The sequence below is a fragment of the Lepidothrix coronata genome, unplaced genomic scaffold (genome assembly GCF_001604755.1).
Source record: "Lepidothrix coronata isolate B3197 unplaced genomic scaffold, Lepidothrix_coronata-1.0 Scaffold370, whole genome shotgun sequence".
In the NCBI taxonomy this organism is placed as follows: Eukaryota; Metazoa; Chordata; class Aves; order Passeriformes; family Pipridae; genus Lepidothrix; species Lepidothrix coronata.
In genome coordinates this window covers 153390-172274 of record NW_016690550.1, presented here as the reverse complement: position 1 = coordinate 172274, position 18885 = coordinate 153390, and the positions used below count along the sequence as shown (strand labels likewise).

General features: G+C 54.9%; 2 protein-coding genes across 4 annotated transcripts; one reads left to right on the top strand and one right to left on the bottom strand.

Annotated features, from left to right (window-relative positions):
• Window positions 1-282: 282 nt before the first annotated feature.
• Window positions 283-3428, top strand: CHRNB2 (cholinergic receptor nicotinic beta 2 subunit). Its single transcript, XM_017838991.1, has 6 exons — window positions 283-392; window positions 868-1013; window positions 1113-1157; window positions 1440-1549; window positions 1656-2616; window positions 3177-3428. The coding sequence occupies exons 1-6, from the start codon at window positions 350-352 to the stop codon at window positions 3345-3347; spliced, it is 1476 nt and encodes a 491-aa protein (XP_017694480.1). The 5' UTR covers window positions 283-349; the 3' UTR covers window positions 3348-3428.
• A 1826-nt stretch (window positions 3429-5254) lies between these two features.
• Window positions 5255-18643, bottom strand: ADAR (adenosine deaminase, RNA specific). Of its 3 annotated transcripts, none has more exons than XM_017838994.1 (15): window positions 18611-18643; window positions 14625-16115; window positions 13159-13345; window positions 12930-13078; window positions 12383-12524; window positions 11974-12191; window positions 11592-11748; window positions 10411-10582; window positions 9714-9807; window positions 8255-8383; window positions 8016-8149; window positions 7375-7557; window positions 6814-6926; window positions 6310-6437; window positions 5255-6011 (listed from the first exon to the last, which is right to left on the bottom strand). In XM_017838994.1, exons 2-15 carry the CDS (start codon window positions 16049-16051, stop codon window positions 5771-5773), a joined length of 3474 nt encoding a protein of 1157 aa, XP_017694483.1. In that variant the 5' UTR covers window positions 16052-16115; window positions 18611-18643; the 3' UTR covers window positions 5255-5770. The 3 variants fall into 3 exon arrangements, with proteins under 3 accessions (XP_017694483.1, XP_017694482.1, XP_017694485.1); XM_017838993.1 differs by lacking the exon at window positions 18611-18643 and adding an exon at window positions 17783-17933; XM_017838996.1 differs by lacking the exon at window positions 18611-18643 and adding an exon at window positions 17783-17933 and having other exon boundaries at window positions 5805-5953.
• Window positions 18644-18885: the final 242 nt, after the last annotated feature.

The window sequence follows — 18885 nt, the reverse complement described above, 5'->3', positions numbered from 1 at the left end:
CTCTCGGTGCACGGTGGATCCCAGGGGGACTCCGGTCTCGGGATCCGCCCGCGGGTTCTCCCCCTGCTCCCCCCGCGCTCGGTTCCCCGCCCGCTGCAGGGACCCCGCCGGAGCAGCCCGGACCCTCTGCCGCGTCCCGGGGGCGGAGGGGGGGCGGCCCCGGGGCCGGTGACGGCGGCGGTGACGGCGGCGGAGCAGGGAGCGCGGGGCGGCCCCGGCGCAGCGCCCGGCACCGCCTCCCGCCCGGGGCCGCCCCGCCCGGGCCGCCGCCGGCTCCAGCACCGCGGACAGCGCCCGCTCAGCACCGCGGACAGCGCCAGGCACCGGCGGCGGCATCGGGGCCGCCCCCATGGCGCTGCTCCGCGTCCTCTGCCTGCTCGCCGCGCTCAGACGTGAGTGCCGGGGGTCGGGGGGGTGGGTACCGGCACAGGACCGGGCCGGGCCCGGGGGCTGCGCTTGTTGCACGGGACCGCTCGGCACAGACCCGGTACAGACCCGGTACCGGCCTCGGTGCCGCTGGCACTCCCCGGCCCCCTCGGGGCTCTGCGGGGCCTCGAGGTGGGCCTCGTCGGGGGTGGGCAGGGACGGGCAGGGACGGAGGAGGGGGTGTCATGGACGGGCAGGGACAGGAGCGACAGGCAAGGGAGGCCAGAGGGGAGCCCCCCGCCCTGCCCGGATCCCCCTCCGAGCTGCTCGTCCCCAGGCACTGCCGTCCCTTGGGCCCCTCCTCCATCCCTCCCTGTCCCTCCCCACTCCTTGTCGGGCGATGACACCCGCGCCCTCTCACCCCACCACCCCGAGCCCCGGGCCAGGCATAGGCTCTATCCCTGGCCCCTGTGCTGGGCGCTCAGGCTGTGCCCTATTCAGGGAGTCTGGGCACGGACACGGAGGAGCGACTGGTGGAGTATCTGCTGGACCCTGCACGGTACAACAAATTGATCCGGCCGGCAACCAACGGCTCCGAGCTGGTGACCGTGCAGCTCATGGTGTCGCTGGCGCAGCTCATCAGCGTGGTGAGTTGACCAGGGCTCTGCTCCCCCACCTGCTGGGGAAGAGAGGGGGTCCTGAACCCCCCCAGCACCCCAAGTGACTGCCCTCCCCTCTCTCTCCAGCACGAGCGGGAGCAGATTATGACCACGAACGTCTGGCTGACCCAGGTGGGCACCCTGGACTTTGCTGTGGCCCTGGGATCCCCGCCCCCCGCATCCTGTCCTGGGCCCCCCTGCACTGAGACACCCAGTGTCTACCCTGACTCAAGACTTCTCATCCCCCTGCCCACCCCTGTCACGGGGACCCCCAGTATACCCTATGTGGGACCCTAATGCTCACCCTGCCCTGCCCCAGCCCCCCATACCTCCTGTGTTGGACCCTCATGTCCCCTCTGCCCTGTCCCCCCCTCTACCCTGTGGGCAGGCTGGGCTGATGGCCCCTGTCCCCAGGAGTGGGAGGACTATCGCCTCACCTGGAAGCCAGAGGACTTTGACAACATGAAGAAGGTCCGCCTGCCCTCCAAGCACATCTGGCTGCCTGATGTGGTGCTTTACAACAAGTAGGTGGTTTTTGGGGGAGGCTGTGCATGCCCCGACCCCACTCAGGGTCAGGGGCTATGTCAGGCTGGACACCCCCAGGACTGACAGCACATCTCTCTGCCCCAGTGCCGATGGGATGTATGAGGTGTCCTTCTACTCGAACGCCGTGATCTCCTACGACGGCAGCATCTTCTGGTTGCCGCCCGCCATCTACAAGAGTGCCTGCAAGATCGAGGTGAAGCATTTCCCCTTCGACCAGCAGAACTGCACCATGAAGTTCCGCTCCTGGACCTACGACCGCACTGAGATCGACCTGGTACTGAAGAGCGAGGTGGCCAGCCTGGATGACTTCACACCCAGTGGCGAGTGGGACATTGTGGCGCTGCCAGGGCGGCGCAACGAGAACCCTGAAGACTCCACCTACGTGGACATCACCTACGACTTCATCATCCGTCGCAAGCCACTCTTCTACACGATCAACCTCATCATCCCCTGTATCCTCATCACCTCCCTGGCCATCCTTGTCTTTTACCTCCCGTCCGACTGTGGGGAGAAGATGACACTCTGCATCTCCGTCCTGCTTGCCCTCACTGTCTTCCTCCTGCTCATCTCCAAGATCGTGCCACCCACCTCGCTGGACGTGCCACTGGTGGGCAAGTACCTCATGTTCACCATGGTGCTGGTGACCTTCTCCATTGTCACCAGCGTCTGCGTCCTCAACGTGCACCACCGCTCACCCACCACGCACACCATGCCACCCTGGGTCCGCACCCTCTTCCTCCACAAGCTCCCGGTGCTGCTCTTCATGAAACAGCCACGGCAGAACTGCGCCCGCCAGCGCCTGCGCCAGCGCCGACACACCCAGGAGCGTGCAGCTGCCACCACCCTCTTCCTCCATGCTGGCACCCACACCTGCGCCTGCTACGCCAACCCTGGCACTGCCAAGGCCGAGGGGCTCAACGGCTACCGGGAGCGGCAGGGGCAGGCACCGGCCCCCGCACCCAGCTGCAGCTGTGGGCTGGAGGAGGCAGTGGACGGCGTGCGCTTCATTGCTGACCACATGCGCAGTGAGGATGATGACCAGAGCGTAAGTCAAGGGATGCACCTGGAGATGGGCAGGGCTCAGGGTAGGTGGGCAGAGTGATGGGGTGCAGACAGAGCTGTGGGGTGCAGGCAGGGCCATGGGGTGGAGAATGTGTGCTGGCTCGTGGCTGCTCCATGGGAAGGGATGTGCACAAGCACCAAGAGGGTCCCTGCCTAGATGTATCACAGCCTCTGCCTGGGCAGAGGGTCCTACGCTGGTCTCTGACCCACCACTGCAGCCCCAGACTGAAGCAGCTGCTCTAGAAAACCAGGAGGGTGCCAGGAGGCCTGGCCCTGTATGGTACTGTGAGGTTGCAGATCTTGGCAGAGTCCCCGTCCTGACTCTGCTCACTGGGGAGATGAGATTCCTGGGCTCAGCAGTGCTGGTGGCAGCAGGGGGAATGAGCCCCGTGGGGCCTAGAGCAGGCTTGCAGGCAGCCCAAGGAGCTGCATTGCTGAGGGAGCAGACTTGGGGCTCTGAGGAGCTGCAAACTCCCAGTCCAGGCAGTGACGGGTGATGCCCAAGGCCCAGCCTGACCCGGCCTTTCTTCCGGCCCTGCGCAGGTGAGCGAGGACTGGAAGTACGTGGCCATGGTCATCGACCGCCTCTTCTTGTGGATCTTCGTCTTCGTCTGTGTCTTTGGCACCGTTGGCATGTTCCTCCAGCCCCTCTTCCAGAACTACGCCACCAACTCCCTGCTGCAGCTTGGCCAGGGCACCCCCACCTCCAAATAGCATGGGGAACAGCCGGTCCCAGGCCAGAGGGCCGGGTGCTGGGCTCAGGCAGCCCCTGCAAACCAATAAATACTCACAAAGGACGGGGTTGGTGCCATCTGGTGTCATTTCATACTGTTCTGTGCTCTGTGGGCCAGAGGGAGCAGGATGCACTCAGGGTCACGGGGCCTCTGGCTGCCCATGACTGATGTAAGAGGACAGGGAAGAAACTGGCTCTGGAAGAGGAAAATCCCAATTGCCAAGGGAGAGAGCTCCATGGGGACATGCCCAGTGCTTTCCTCTGCTCCTAGGAGCACCAGCCACTCCCTGTACCTCACCCTGCCAGGCCATGCAGAGCCAGAGCCCCAGTGGGCAGCCCTTGGCCCCTGCCTGGCCCTGCCAACCCCTGTGCCATTCCTGGGACTCCCAGGAGCCTGGCAGAGCCTCACTGACAGGGAAGGAACACAGGCATGGGGAGGGGGATGGAGCTGCTCAGCCTTGGCTCCTCGAGGTGAGCACATCGACCAGGCAGGAGGAGGCTATTTTTAGGTCCTACCTGCAGGCAGGGCCAGGGCAGCGAGTGCCAGGGGCTGCTCCAGCTCTGCCACTGTCCTCTGCTCCACTCCAGGCTCAGTGCTCTGGAGCCAAGAGCAGATACAAGATGCAAGGAAAGGGAAAATACAATTAATCAACACGAGCTGGGAGCTGGTGGCAGCCGGGCCCCGCCATGGGTCACTGGGCTGGCGGCTGTGGCTGGGCCGGCAGCACTCCCTGTGCTCCCCTGGCTGGCAGGAATTGGCCTCATCAGGGAAAACTGAAATGGAGTGTTTGCTATAAATACCACTAATCCCTGTGGCTGGGGGGAGCAGGGCTGGCAGGGCCTGACAGCACACAGGGCCGGGGGAAGCTGCACGCTAGAAATTAATTTAAATCCCAGCATTTCACCCAGCCTGAGAAATCCCAGCTGTTCCAGCTGCTGGTCCTGGAGCTCCTGCTCTCAGGGTGCACCCCAGTACTTAAATGTATTAGGAGCTTTGCCCCTAAAACAGCCCGATACCAGGGGCTTGTCCCACTTCATCCCACCTTTGCGTTCCCTCTGCTCTTGGTCCAGTCTTGGGTCACTGCAGCACAGGGGGGTCCTGCTGCACCCCAATAGAGACTGGAGTCCTGGGAGGGTGTGGGGAGCACAGCAGGAGCCCCAGTAGCCTCAGGTACAGCACCCTGGGCAGCCACAGACGGAAGAGCCTCCAGCTCTGTCCTTGTGCTGTTGCTGCCCTTCTCCATGCTGAGGCAGTTCCACCACTTACAGCTCTGTGTTTGAGGGCAGTTGCAGACAGGCTGGACCTATGACAGCCAGACTTCCAGCACTGACCCTGCTTGGCCCCAGCCCGGCTGCCTCTGGCTGTCCTGTGGAGATCCACAGCCAGAGTTGGGGCCTTGCTCCCAGACTCAGGGTTTCTTCTCCTCATTTTGGGCTGCACTTCCATGCCCACAGCTCTTTGGTCTCTGTCCTAGTTACTAGTGTCATCTCTCACCTCAGGCAAAGCTGGCACAGGCCATGCACAGGGAAAGGGGCTGCTCCAACAGCTTCTCACCTTCCACCAGCACATCTGGCATGTGGTTCAGCTCAGACACACAACAGGGCCCGCAGCCACCACTGGCCTCCTGAGACTAGAAAAGAGACACGCCATCCTAGAGGCAGCATTGGGGAAGGAGCTGGGAGAGCCCTGCCCCTGTATTTCCAGGCTGGCCCAAGCCCTCGGAGGGCTCAGCTCTGCCCAGTGAGCCCCTCGCTTGAGGCTCAATTCCGAACTGCCACAGCTTTACCCAGCTTCCTCGATTGTTTAGCAAATGCTAACACACCTCTGTCCCTCTCCAAAACCCACCCCAGGCCCCTCTTCTCCTCAGCAGAAATCAACACACTCATGGCCAATACTACAGAAATTTGTTATTAATGGAGAATGTTATGCTAGTCCTGCTGCAGCTTGCAGAGGTCAGTCCTGTGTCCCAGCTTGGCCAGGCTACCAGTCACCTTCCAACAGAGACAGAGAAAACCAGCCAGGCAGCTTGTTTGTTTTTTTTTTTTTCCTCAAAAGAGAAAATTTGCCTCAAAACCTGCCAGAGGGATCTGCAGTGTACGGTTCAAAGGTTTCAAGCTCACAGTCTGAGAATCCCTTTGGTTTCTTGTGCCTTCTTTTAAAAACAAAAAAAGGGGAGACAAAACTACAAAAGCTAAGGGGGACTGAGCCTGCCCTCACTTTAAAAAAAGGAGTATCATTTACATGCACATTTTAAAAAGGCAGGGTCTGAGGGTCAGGGAGGAGGCAGCCAGGCCTATGGGGAAACTGCTGCACGCTCCTGACTCCACTCCAAGAAGGTGGTGGTGGAAGAAGGACAAGTGCAGACTGTGTACATTCACCTCCCACCCCTTGCAGGGCGCTTCCCTATGTATCAAGGACAGAGAAATTCTCCTCCTCTTGGGGTTTGCGGATCCAGCTGCCATAGCCCAGCTCTTCCAGCGTGCTGAAGAAGCACTGCTTGGCTGCCTGGTACAGCGTGGCTGCCTCCTTGGCATCTGAGTACACAGAGAGCTTCAGCAGGTCTTCACGGTTGTTCTTGGCACACAGCTGCTGGAACAAGGTGAACATTTTCCTCTTGGACACACGAGACACTTCCAGCTTTGGGCTGAGAAGGAAGACACAGGCAGCAATGAAGGACATGACACTCAGAAGAGCCAAGAGGAACACAGGACTTGGGGAAAATCCCACGATGGGGGAACTCTGGGCTCAGCAGGGTTCTGTGGCAGGATCCAGGCTGGGCAACTTTTGGTTTCCTTCAGGAGTGCTTGTTCATGTCCGTTTGAAATTCCTCCCTCCAGCCCTCCCCACGTGTAGGGTGCTGTAACAGCGCAGTGTACTCTCCACCTCAGAGTTGCCCCCCTTTCCCCAGCAAGAAAAGCAGTGTCAGGAAAGGCTCTTCTTACCCATCTACTTTCCCTTTGGTGCCATCCAAGACTTCAACTTCGCTTGCATCAGCAAGACACCAGTTCACTGATGACTCCTTGGTCTTGCCCGTCTGCCTGGCAGAGTCGTACACGCTGACTCGCCCAACCTGTGGGAGAGCCAGGAGGGTTCCTTAACCTGGTCCTCTTGCCCCTTCCATCCCCCACAGGTTCAGCTCATCCTAAACTTTAGAGAGCAGCAAGAATGAAGTTCTTACTAAGCTGAAGGTTACAGGGGCAACTCTGGTGTCCTTCCTGCCAGACCAAGACATTGCTAGTAACCCCCAAACTGCGGAGTGACAAAGAAGGAAGGTTCTTGGGGTTGCCCTGTGCAGGGCCAGGAGTTGGACTCGATGAGGCATTGTGGGTCCCTCCCAACTCAGGATATCCCAAGACTGCTGCCTAGTGACCCCCTTGCAGAGCGCCTTGGAACTCCAGAACCCACAGGCAGAGGAACGGGGTGAAGAGGTGCCACAGCTGCAGTACCTCAGGATGGTTAATGTGATATGGAGCCTGGAGCTTTTCCTTTAGTATGTTCCCATCCCTCTCCATGCGGCAGCAGATGGCACGGGTCAAGTGACCCTGACTGTACAGGTAACCTGTGGAGATAGAGGTGAAGGTGTTAAGAAACAGGATGGCACAGGTGATGGACCAGCCAAGCCCTGAGAGCCACAGCACTGCTCACAGGCTCCTGAAAGTCCATGGCACGTGGATCAGCACAGCTATGTGTACCCTGGGTGTGTAAAACATAGGTTTACGGACTACATTTCTCTCTGAAGACATAAACATACAGTTTTTGTCTCACTCTCCTAGATCACACGTGCCTCCTAAAAATCCAGAACCTCAGAGAGAAACCCACTCCACCCACAGCATAAAATCCACAGACTCCCTTTTCACTTCCCAACAGCTCTGCCAAGAATGACGTTTCAGTCTGTTACTCCTACAGCTTCCACAAACAAACTTTGCCATCACACAGGGGAGGGAGGTGAGTTGTCACTGCAGCCCAGTTGTACCAGCCCGCCCCCGAGAGGTCAGAGGATCTCGCACCGAGCGTGACAGAGCTGAGATAAACTGGCTCCAGGAAGTGTGACAGCAGTGCCCCTTGCAAGCCAAGTATATTCCAGCGCAAGATTTTGTCACTGCAGGACATGGTTCGTAACCGCTCCCCGTGCTGGATCCCATCCCACGTGGGCACAATGTCACTTGACTCCACGGGAATGGTACCTTCCCCTGCACGAGAGAAAAGAAAGCTTTTCTGTACAGAGTCAGATATTCAGTAAATCAAACTCCATCAGAAACCGCACAAGAATCTTCTAGATACCCAGAGTGACCTCTGAGTCTGACACCAGCTTTGGGGAACAATCTGGCATTCAGTATTGAATACACATGAGTAATTTTCAGCATGGCTGAAGCAGAATAGAACAGTGCTTGAAAAAGAGGGCAGAGACATAGGAGTTTTGCAGCAAACTTCAGCTGCAAATTTCACAAGTGTGGCAGTTCCAACGGGCAGAGCTGGGAAAGGGAAGGGACTCTATCTAATGCTCTTCCATCCATCCACCTCCTTTGGTTCCTGAGTGCTTCAGATTCCACAAGAGCACACAGAGAGGGCAAGGAAGCTCTGGAGCACCAGAAAGGCTCAGAGGAGAGGACTGGAGCCATTGCACCATGCAGGGAGTGATTGCACTCACCATTCTCCACCTTGGTCCGCAGCTTGCCTTGCTTGGGGTTCTCAAAGAGAGGCTGGTGCTGGGGCTGCCCCACCACGCTTGCCTGGTCGCTGCAGGATTTATCAAAGAGGGCTCCGTCTCCACACGGGGCTGTGCTAGAAAACAAACCCTCCCCCATTAGCACTGACTGTCAGGAAACAGCCAGGGCCAGGGGGGTGACAGTGCTGCTGACACAGGTCACCCAACCCCTCCCCACAAACCTGACATAGAGGTGAAAGGTAACACTGCTCTTTATTCTGAGCCTCTTTCCTCCCGCTGGCTCAAAAATGCTCTCTTCTGCAGAGGAAGGATTAGACAGGTCATACTTCATCAGCTCACTGTAGAGAAACCTGAAAAGAACACCATCCTGTCAAAAGGCTGCTCTGGTCCTCAGACGAGGAGTGCTTCAATCGACAGGCACGTTCCCACATCCCTCACTCCTGCTGCATGGGAGAGCGGAGACTAGGAGCTGTAGCCAAGGAGGCTTGGGAGGCCAGCAAACAGTGCTCGATGCACAAAAAGGGCAAAAAGTCCAGCAGATTTTCTGCCATGAAGAGGACAAGTGGTAGAAAAGCACTATTCTGTCCAGGGAGCAGGGGGAATCACTGGCAGGAGAGGAAGGAGCCTGGCTGGCTGCTGCTTGCATGCATCTGTTCCCAGTGTGAAGAAGACTTCAAGGTCTTCAACCAGCACCTTTAATCAGCACCAAGTTTGTGTTAAGAGTAAATGGCCCTGTGGGTAGCTGAACTCAAGTGGTATTACCACAACCCCATAAGGGTCTTTTAAGGCTGCTTCTGGACAGGGAAGAACCTCGAGGTTTCCAACACAGTGTCAAGGACTAAAGAAAAACTGCAGCTTCCTAGAGAGTCCTTGAGCAGAGCCTGTGCAAGGACTGATTTTGCAAGGAGAGGTGGAGCATGTTGACAGGCTCTGCTATGCCAGAGCAGCCACCGCTGTCAAGATTAACAGCTGAGACAGACATTAAGCGAGACACAATCCTGATTCATCACTTCCCAGGGACCTGCCCTCAACACTTTCCCTTGCTGAGGAACGCAGAGCACAGCAGCAGCTCATGAAGGCTTGAAGGAAGCAGCTGGCTTTGCTGTACAGAACTGAAGGGCAAGCATTGAACAGGCAGTCCAGCTTCATCTCACTTCAGTTTTTAAAAACTAAGTGTCACAGTGAATGTTTATACAGAGAAGGCAACTGTGCAGTTTAGTTGGGAAAACCCTTTACAACCTCTGAAAAAGGATTGCTGACTTATCAAGGCAAACAGATGCAGTATGTTTTCCTGAATCCTTCTATACCCAGACCCAGAAAGGCCAGGAGAGGACCCAGCCTGCAGTGCTTGGCTGGTGGTGGGAGCTGTGCTGAGGCTGGAGAGCACCCTGCACGACGGTCCAGTAGTCTCAGCAGGAGGCTCTATTTTAATAACTTTGGATGCAGCCCTTGGGCTCCTGGCAATTCTCCCATTCAGTACTAATTTGGGCACCACTCAGGCATGGCCCCTTCTGATCAGAAATAACTTCCCTCTTTTTAACAACACATGGATAAACAGTGTCAGAGGATCACAGCACCTCTCAGTGCAGCAAGGAACCGTTTCAGCTTCACCCCTCCAGAATGGGTCAGCATCTCCTGGTAGGCCTCTCTCCATTTCCTTTGGATTTCCCCTTTTCTCACCTCACAAAGCCTCTTCGAGAAATGATTTCTGCATGACAATCATTTACTGTCTCCCCCTTCAAGCTCAGCTCTTCTCCTTTCACACAACGATTACCTGAAATAAATAAATAAATAAACAACAGGGAAAATGTCAAAGTCAAGACACAGCTTCAGAGACAGAGGGAGAGGTTCATCTTGCGTCAAGTCTTACTTCTTTGGGCTCTTGAGCAGCAGCAGCACCCTGGCTATTAAATCACTATCTTGATCCAAGCAGTTAGGAAAATAAAGGGAAAAAAAAGCACACACCACTTTAGGGACAGACAGACTAAAAGTGCCACAGGTTTAGAGGCACTGACCCTTCATGAGGGCTTTGCAGCCACTCCTGGTAGAAGGCTGGCAGCTAAGTAGGGAGGGAGATAAGGTACATGCAGCTGTGAGAAGCTGGGGGATCGTGTGCTGTACCACATGAGGAATCCACGCTCTGATGCACAGACTAGCATGCAGAAATGCAAGTGAAGATTAAGAGCAATACAGCTGCAGGCACATTTGCTTTGTTCTCTCTCTTTAACTAGATCGCTTGTGACACCACTTGAGCCCTGGGAACATTTTGTGCCCTCTCTGAAGAGGCCCACAGCCACAGCCATTTCTGAGCCGTGGCTGACAGGAAATTTAGCATGGAAATGAGAGTTCAGAGTGTGCTGGAGGAAGCTGTTCATACCTGTTCCGATGCTGACCACCACTCCTAAGCCCTTATTTGCTCTCCTCATGACGATGGCAGCCAGGATCTTGCGCCCGAGCAGACTGTGCTGGATGCGAGCAGTGAGGCTGTTGAAGCGCTGGTGGCTCAGCATGGCCATCTGATCGTGCAGGGTGCTGCCACTCACAGGGAGCTGGGGTGGGGACACACCACCACAGATCATGAGCAGGCCACACAACACCACAGCTCAAGGAGTAACTAACCCAAAGTGCAGCTTTCCAAGGAGAGGACAGAATGCAAAAAACACGAGCTTTGGGCAGTGCGGTTTGGAGCTGTTACATGGACACTTCTGTGTCAAGGGGTGCGTGAACCTCTTTTGGGTATTTCTGGGAAAACCTCGTCCAAGGCTTTCAATTCTGCTCTGGCCACATCAGAGACAGCAGCAAGCTGTCTTCCTGGCAGCAAGAGGCACAGGCTGAGGAATGGCCCCCCGAGAATGCCAGGGAAAATCCACAGCGCAAAGGAACAAACCCATCCTGCCTGTTCCCAGAGACTCAGCCAAGGAAATCTGCTCCTGGCTTTAGAGGAACTCCTCCTCCGGCCGCCTGTGAGGAGAGTGCACAGTCACTCTCATTGCAGACGGACTTACCTCCCCCAGCACTGCTGACTGACAAAATTTTCCCTGATGGCTTTGCTATTTAGAGCCCCAGCTGCTGTGCTCAGCTGTGTCGGCTGGAATGCGGCTTTTCAGAGATCACAATGCTCTAAGGGCGATTTAAAGCAGCCCAGGTTTGGGACAAGCCATCCTGACACAATGGACAGTTTTGCTTATCTTATCTGATACACGAGTCTTTATGAGCTGACACACCATTTTTAAAGCAGCACGAAGCAGTTTGAAAGTAATAAAAAAAGTCACATAATTAAAAATGAGCATGTTCCTACTCTACCACAGGAACACACTTGAGTAGCTGGAGGAAGAATTTGATGATAATTTAGCCCTAAAGCAGAGGCCAGCAGGATGGAAGGATAGGCCTGCGCCCTGAGGAAACATCTAACCCACTTCAGGAAAACCACATCAGCTTATCTACAGCTGCAGAGAACAAAGACATCACAGTTGATTTTGAAGGCACTTTTCTGCTGGACTGAAGGGAGGAGGACAGGCAGGGCTACAAACACAGTCCCACCTGCGGCAGAAGATTTACCTCAGTGATGTTCATCCCTTCCATGCGCTCCACCTTCTCCGACTCCCCGATCAGGACGCGCAGCGCTGCATCCGCTGCCTCCTGCTTGCCCTGCTTTTTGCTGTGTGCAGTCACAGCCGGGAACCAGCGGCCTCCAACCTTTGCCTGATAGACAAACCTATGAAGAAACCAAGAAACCTGTGCATTTGAGTCTGGTTTTTAAATTCTCCCAGTGGAGAGAGGAGGGGAGTGGAGGGAGCTTATTGTCATCCAGCCATAAGGTTTGGCAGAGGCAGCAGCTTGCCCTGTTGCCATCTCAAACTGCAATTTTGATCTTTCTGTCCTTTCTCCAGGACAACAGCAGCAGTGCAAAATTTCCTCCTGGGCAGGTGCAGCTACTTACTTGGGGTCATGGGGAGGTCCTGACTGGTCAATGAGTTTGAACTCTGCAGCAAACCCATTGGAGCGGGCATATTCCAGCAGGCCACTGACAGGATTGACATTAAGATATTTGATGAGCTCCCCAACACCCTTTGCTTTCACCACCTTGGATTCATCTGGAGCGGCAATCCATGGCCCACAGCTGTGCACGGACTGGTCACCGTGGGGCTTCATGACAGGCTAGAGTGGAGTTAGACAGGAGAAGGTTGTTAAATACTGAGCAGCTGGATTTATGGCAGGCTAAGAGCAGCAGCAAACCTCTGCTAGAGCCAGCATGTGACCTTTTGGGGTGAAATCCAGTGGAATAGGAAATAAAAGACGGGGAACATTCAACTCAAAACGCTTGGGTCTTACAAAGAAGCTCTTTGTACCTGTTCAGGCAAGACATGGGGTACAGACTCTCCAGAAAGAATCTTCACAGCAACTTCTGCTGCCATTTGCTTTGCTCCCTTCTTGCTGTTTCCTACCACAGCAGGGAAAATTTGGTCACCCATTTTCACACAGTAGCTGAACCTGACAGGACATTATAGCACATGAAAAGTGTTAACCATAGGTGTCTCAATCTGGTTATTATCCCCTTTTCCCACCTCCAGATAAATCCTTCTGGCTTATCTCCAATTGAAATCTACCGTTATGGCCCTAAACACTTCCACTAGAGCACCACCAGGTAGGGTACAGGACTGGAACCTGCTTCTGCTCTGGTAGAAGAAACAGCATTTTTTCTCTGAGAAAGGGCATTGCTTCGGGTCTCCTTCTGGAGGCAGATGTCTTGGAGGAGCCATGCCCAGAATCCTTGGATAAGAGGAGCACTCAGCTAGGTCAGTGACAAGTCCAAGAATGTGGGTAGCATGCTGAAGGGTAAGGATAGTGAAGAAAGAGTTTCCATCCTCCCCCAAAGCTGACAAGAATATGCCATACCTAGGGTCATGAGGTGGGCCTTCCTGAGACAGCAGCTGGAACTCAATTATGTTCCCTGACTTTTGTCCATACTCCATCAATACGCTGATAGGGTGCTTCCCAGGAAGCAGGCTGAGGGGAGCTGCTGCAGATGACAGCTCTGGCTCTGGCTGCAAAGAAGACAGAGGAAACCAGTCCCAGACTAAACATTGCCTGAGCAGCCTCACAAGGTAAAGAAAACAGGACTCACCAACTCCAGTTCTGAGCTGTCGGAGGGAAGCGGCTCCTCACATTTAATCCCACTGGGCCTTCCATTCTCCACTTCACTCATCAGGACCTTCATGGCATTGGCTGCTGCCTCCTGTTTAGCCAGTTTTTTGCTCCCTGCTTCTGCTGGTGGGAACTGGCGCCCATTGATCACTGCCTGGAACTTAAACCTTTAAAAAGAGAAAACCAAAGAGGTAAATTGAGAGGCAAAAGTGTGGTCTTCTCAGAGCAGGCAAGTAGGCTGCTCTTGGAACTGAAGGGAGGAGGAACAGCCAGCTCCTGACTGGAAGAGCAAACCCAGGCTGCCGTGTGCAGAAGGCAAACACCAAGGGTACGCCAACAGCGCTGCATCTGAGCCTCCTTTCATCACGTTTCCAGTGCTGTTCATGACAGAGGAACAGCTCCAGGTTTTGTTCTGAAGGAACAGGAGGAATTGCCTTGTTCCACAAGTGTCAGGAACAGGTAAGGGCTGTATGCAGACAGCAGTTCTGTTGTGGCTCCTGCCCAGTAATAAGAAAGCTCAAAAGCAGCCTGCACTGTTTCATCTGCACCTGGTCATTCAGGGTCACTCCTCCCTCTGGCATTCTCCCTGGCTACGCAGGGCATTCACACCATCTCAGAGAGGTGCTACCTCTCGTCTTTGACATTTCTGTCCCTCTCCTTCCCGTGAACTCTAACAAAGTTTATCTTCTGTCCTTCAGCCCTGGAAACCTGCTTCCGAGGAGAATGGGTCTAACCAGATCTAGAGTAGGCTTATTGGGCTGAATCCATTCAGATCCCTCCTTAAAACCAAAACAACAAACCCCTGAGACTCTGTCTTTAGAAATGAGGCCAATTTTCCTGTCTAGTGGATCTATTGACATATTCCAGCATAACACATATGGTGCTTTTCACCTCTCCCTGGTGCTCCAGAACAGCCATGATTCTGCAAGGGAGAGCAGGACTCCAGAGACTGACTCCACCAACTCTAGTGCCATGCTATATGTGCTTGGCTCACAGAATCTGCTCTGACCTGCTACACCACAGAAACGTTCAGAGCGGGGCCACCTTGGCTAACTCAGGACACCTGTACCCAAACACTTTGTTCTGAGCTCTTTTTATACCATTTCTAGGGTGAGCACATCTTGAGAGACAGCTCAGAAATACCAGTTTCCCTCTATACGATCAAATTGAAGGCAAGTAATTAAATGAGACGGGACCTAGTGAAGAGATGAATCCCATCTTCACTACTTAGGATGAGGTGCTGGATTGCCAAAACTGGGCTACCTGGGGTTAAACTTTAGCCTTGTTTTATTTCTTAAGCTGATGCAAGGAATCAACTAGGCTAATCCTTCTGAAATGAAAGAGACATGAATGAGCAGGCCCTTCAGGACAGAGCTGAGAGGGTGAACTTATAAATCAGATCATTTTAAGCAAAAAGAGCTCAGAAAAGGTAGGACATTTTCTTACCGTGGCTCATGAGAGGGTCCACTCTGCTCCAGCATGATGAACTCACAGTGCTGGTACGTGTACTGAGAATATTCAGTAAGGCCACTCACTGGGTTCTTCTCCTGACAAGCCATCAATTTCTCTACGGGCGTACACGGCAAAGCAGCTTCAAACTGGGCAGCATAACTGGGGGAAGACTGAGAATTCATGACGCATTTTGACTTGTCAGGCTGCTTGTTGATAGTGTTCAGATTATCTGGGATATCATCCGTGGTCCACTTGCCGTTTTCCGAGTTATCATAATTACTCAAACTGGAGAACTTCGGCTTGGTGTCCTCAGCCGTGTCCGCTCCCATGTTGCTGCCATTGCCCTGACCAGGCTGCCCCAAAGGCTGCTGTCCATTTTCTACACTTTCTTCTTTTGATGCCATCGCTGCTGGCAAAGCTGCTGTCACCTCCTGGGGACACACAGGGACAGAGGAAGGGGGAGGACCCGACTCAGGAGGTGTGGGATTCACCTTCTGTATTAATGTGCTGGCCTTCAGCCTCATCTGCATCCTCTCACGTTTCCTGTCTGTCAGGGACCACCGTGGGGGGGTTGTGTTCTGCTTGTGGACATCTCCCAGCTTTTCCAGAGCACTGAGAAATGCATTAACGTCCTTGGCCCTCGAAAACCCAATGTTTTTGGCAAGGTTGAGTGCCGTTGTTTCTGGCACGCTGAACAAGTAGTTGCAGATTTTCTCCTTCGTCTCAGCCATCTCTGTGTCTCCTGAGCCAAGTGTGCTCCTCTCTCCTCCTCTGCTCTCACAAGCTGGATCTGTGCAGCCGGCACTGTGGTCAGCAGGGCTTCTCTCCCTCCCTGAGCTGGGGCTGGCAATCCTCCACAGCGGCGGCGTCTCTCCCCCCTTGTGTAACCTGCCTTCTCTGAGGAGTTTATACAAAATGCGGTTGACCTCTTTCTTTTGAGTTTTAAGTTTGTGTGTGAGATCATGAACTGTGCAAGTCCTTCCCTCCCCGAGCTGCCTGAAAATAGTCAGAATTTCTTGTTCGCAGTCTTGCCTGGCAAGAGACAGTCTCTGGAAATTCAGCCTGATAGTGTCAGAGTCTCTCCCTGGGTTCTCCTGAAGACAGTGCTGTGGAGGGCAATACCGTGGTGAATTCCCACGGTATTGCCGCTGACTAGAGAACCTCCAGCCCCCTGCTCTGCTGCGGCCAGGCCGATGTGTCCCTGCAGGAGCCGGTGCCACAGCCTCCTCGTGTGGTCCCTGCCCCTGCAGCGGGCAGACCGCAGTGTCCTGCTCTGTCAGGAACTGCTGGTGCAAAAAGGTGCCCTGGTTAGTTTCTTGTGGGGTACAAGGGTGGTTATAAAAAGCTCGGGTAGTGCCGGGGTGGTTATGCCTTGCCCGAGTCAGATACGAGCCTCTGCCTCGCCCAGCACCTCTGATCATAGCGCTCCGCTGGGATACGCGGGGGACCCGGGCTGCTGGCACGCCAGGAGTGGAGCTGCCTGTCCTGAGGAGACAAAATGCAGCAACTCAGGATGCAGTTGTGTTGCAAACAGTTTGATAAAATAATCAAGATTTGATAACATAAAAGAAGTGTTTGTGATTAAAGGTAGAGAAGCACAGTGCACCAGAATTGTTAGGGGCGTTGTGTTTGAAAGAATGGAACCACAGGAATCTCACTGGACCATACAAAGTTGCTTTGAAGTCCCCTGCACTCTCCCTGTCTTGGTCTGGACACTGCCTATCCCAGCTAGTATAGCTAAATAGTATAGACCAACGATTGTTGTAGAATAACACTATATACCTGAAAGAACCAATAATTTCAAAGATTTTCATTCATTTCGTCATCATTTCATTAGATTTAAGAGTGGAGCAGCTGGACAATAACTACTATATAACTAAGTAGAAGAATAGAACCTAGCTAGGCATGACAAGTATAAAAATAAATAGAAGAATAGAAACTTACGTAACTATAAAGTATATAAACTGTACAAATTTTGTGGTTGGGAGAACATGTTTAGGAGGAGCTGATTCCCCCGTGTTCCCAGCACTGTAATAAAGAAGTGTCACTTAATCACATCAAATTGGTGCTGGATAAGTTTCCTTCATCACATTTGGTGATAGTTACACAACTACAGGATTCCAAAAACGCAGTTTAAACAGCTTCCCTGACACTGAGGCATTTCAAGCATCTTCTCCTTACAAGCCTGTTTTCTACTTTTCTAGGAGTCTTAAATTATTCCTGCAAACATAAACAGCAAACTCTGTCTGCCCAGCATAGCACCAGCAGGTGAAGTCAACCACGAGAAGCAGCTTTGCCAAGAGCGACCCTCTGCTTCTGTTGGACCAGATTCCAGCACTTGATGTTCAAGATGCGCTTCCCAAACACAGTGAGCTCCACTCCCTCTCTGCCCTGAGGGAGAGAAGAATCTCACACATGCTTTGCAACCTGAGAAACAGAAGCAGGAGGAGGTAAGGGAGCATGAGGAGGTGAACTGGAGCAGCTCACGTGGTCAGACAGCAGAGCTGCAACAGGCTCATAATAATTTTCAGATTCGTGGACAAAGGAGTCTGAAACCCCAAGTGTCTTTTTCTCCTTGGGCACTAGATGACCTGAGGAGGTAAAGCATCACACTACACACACAGATAACATGCACAGAAATTGGGACAGGTGTGCAGCTGGCAACAGTTTTTTTGGACTGCAGTCCAAGTTCCACTCCTATCGCACACAGCTGTGCCGCTCCCCCAGGGTGCAGGACATTAGACTAAACTTTCAACATGCTTTTTAAAAATAAGGAACCCAGCACAGCATATATTCCAATTATTTGACAACAGCTGGCTGTGAAACTGAGAGGATAAAGACATGGAACACGAGACAGGGCCCATCCTGCCTGCTCCCTCATGACCCATCGTCATAGAGACAGTTCTTCCTATGCCAGTCCCATCTTTATAAAGCTCCCCATCTTCACCAAACACACCCCGAGGCCAACTCAAATTTCCTTTTCACTAAACCGCCTCACTCGGCTGCCACCATGGGACTTATTTTCCAGTAAACACGGGGAGCCGGGTTCCTTCCTCCCCAACTCCGAGGGAGCCCCTGCTCAGTGACCTCATTTTACAAGTGCTCTCTGAGTGAAGGGCAGGAAGAGGGGTTTGGAAAAAAAACTCTCTTACCTCAGCCTCATCCGCACGCCAAATTATTTTATGAGAAAATAAAGAGGAAAAAAAAGAAACCCCCACCCGCAGGTGTGCCGACGAGGGGAGGCGGCGCCGGGCAACCGCCGAAGATGGCTGTGAGGCCCATTTCGGTTTCGTTTCCCGCAGCAGCCCCGCCCAAGGCGCTAGCAGCGGGAACTGGCCGAGTTTCGGGCTTTCTCAGACACCGCTTGGCTTTGAGAGCGCTCATGAGGTTCCTTCTCAGCGCCGGAACCTGGGGCGGGAAGGCGAACCCCGTGGGGCAGCTCTTTCTCCCGGCGCCCGGGAGAGGCAGCCCCGGTACTCGTGGGGTCCCGGTCGGCACAAGGGGGGCGGCTCGGAGAGAAGGGCTGCGGGAACAGCCGTCACCTTCAGCTGCACCCCTAAGGGAGACCCCGGGGACCGCGCAGGGCGGGTGCGACTCACACCCGGGTCACACTCCGTCCCCGTGAGGGCCGAAGGAGTGACGAGGGGCTCGCCCGGACGGCACCGCACGGGAGGGACGGCGAGCACCGAGAGCCGGGATTCGAGGGGAGCGATTTATTCCGCGCGTTCCGCCCCACGGAGCCCGAGCCCGGCAGAGCCCCCTGGGCAGCCGGGACACGGTCCCGCAGCGTTCCGGAAGCCCGCGGGGCCGCTCACGCGCGAGGCTGCAACGCGGCCTAGTCTCGCCGCCTCATCAGGCCCGGTGGCCGCTGCAGGACACACCGCGGGCGGTAGAGACGTCAGGGACCAGGAAGGATCCAGGAGGGCCCCTCGAGGTTCCGGCGGGGCCCGAGGCCGCCCCTCCCCCCCGCGCCCCCTTACCCCGCGGCTGCCGCCGCTGCCGCCGCTGCCGGCGCACAGTGATGACGGCACTGCCCCCCGCGCCTGCGCAAGGTGCGGAGGGAGCCGGGCGGACGCCATCTTGACTGGGGGCAAAGCCATGTTTGACCAGGGCAGCGCTTGGCGGTGCCGGCGCCGCCGTCCCGGTGGGGCCCGGCTCGGGCGCTCCGCTGTGGGAGAGGCGGCACAACCGCATCCCCTTCCTCCGGCTTGGGGGCCGCGCCGCTTCCGCTGTGTCCCGGAGTATCGCCTACGCT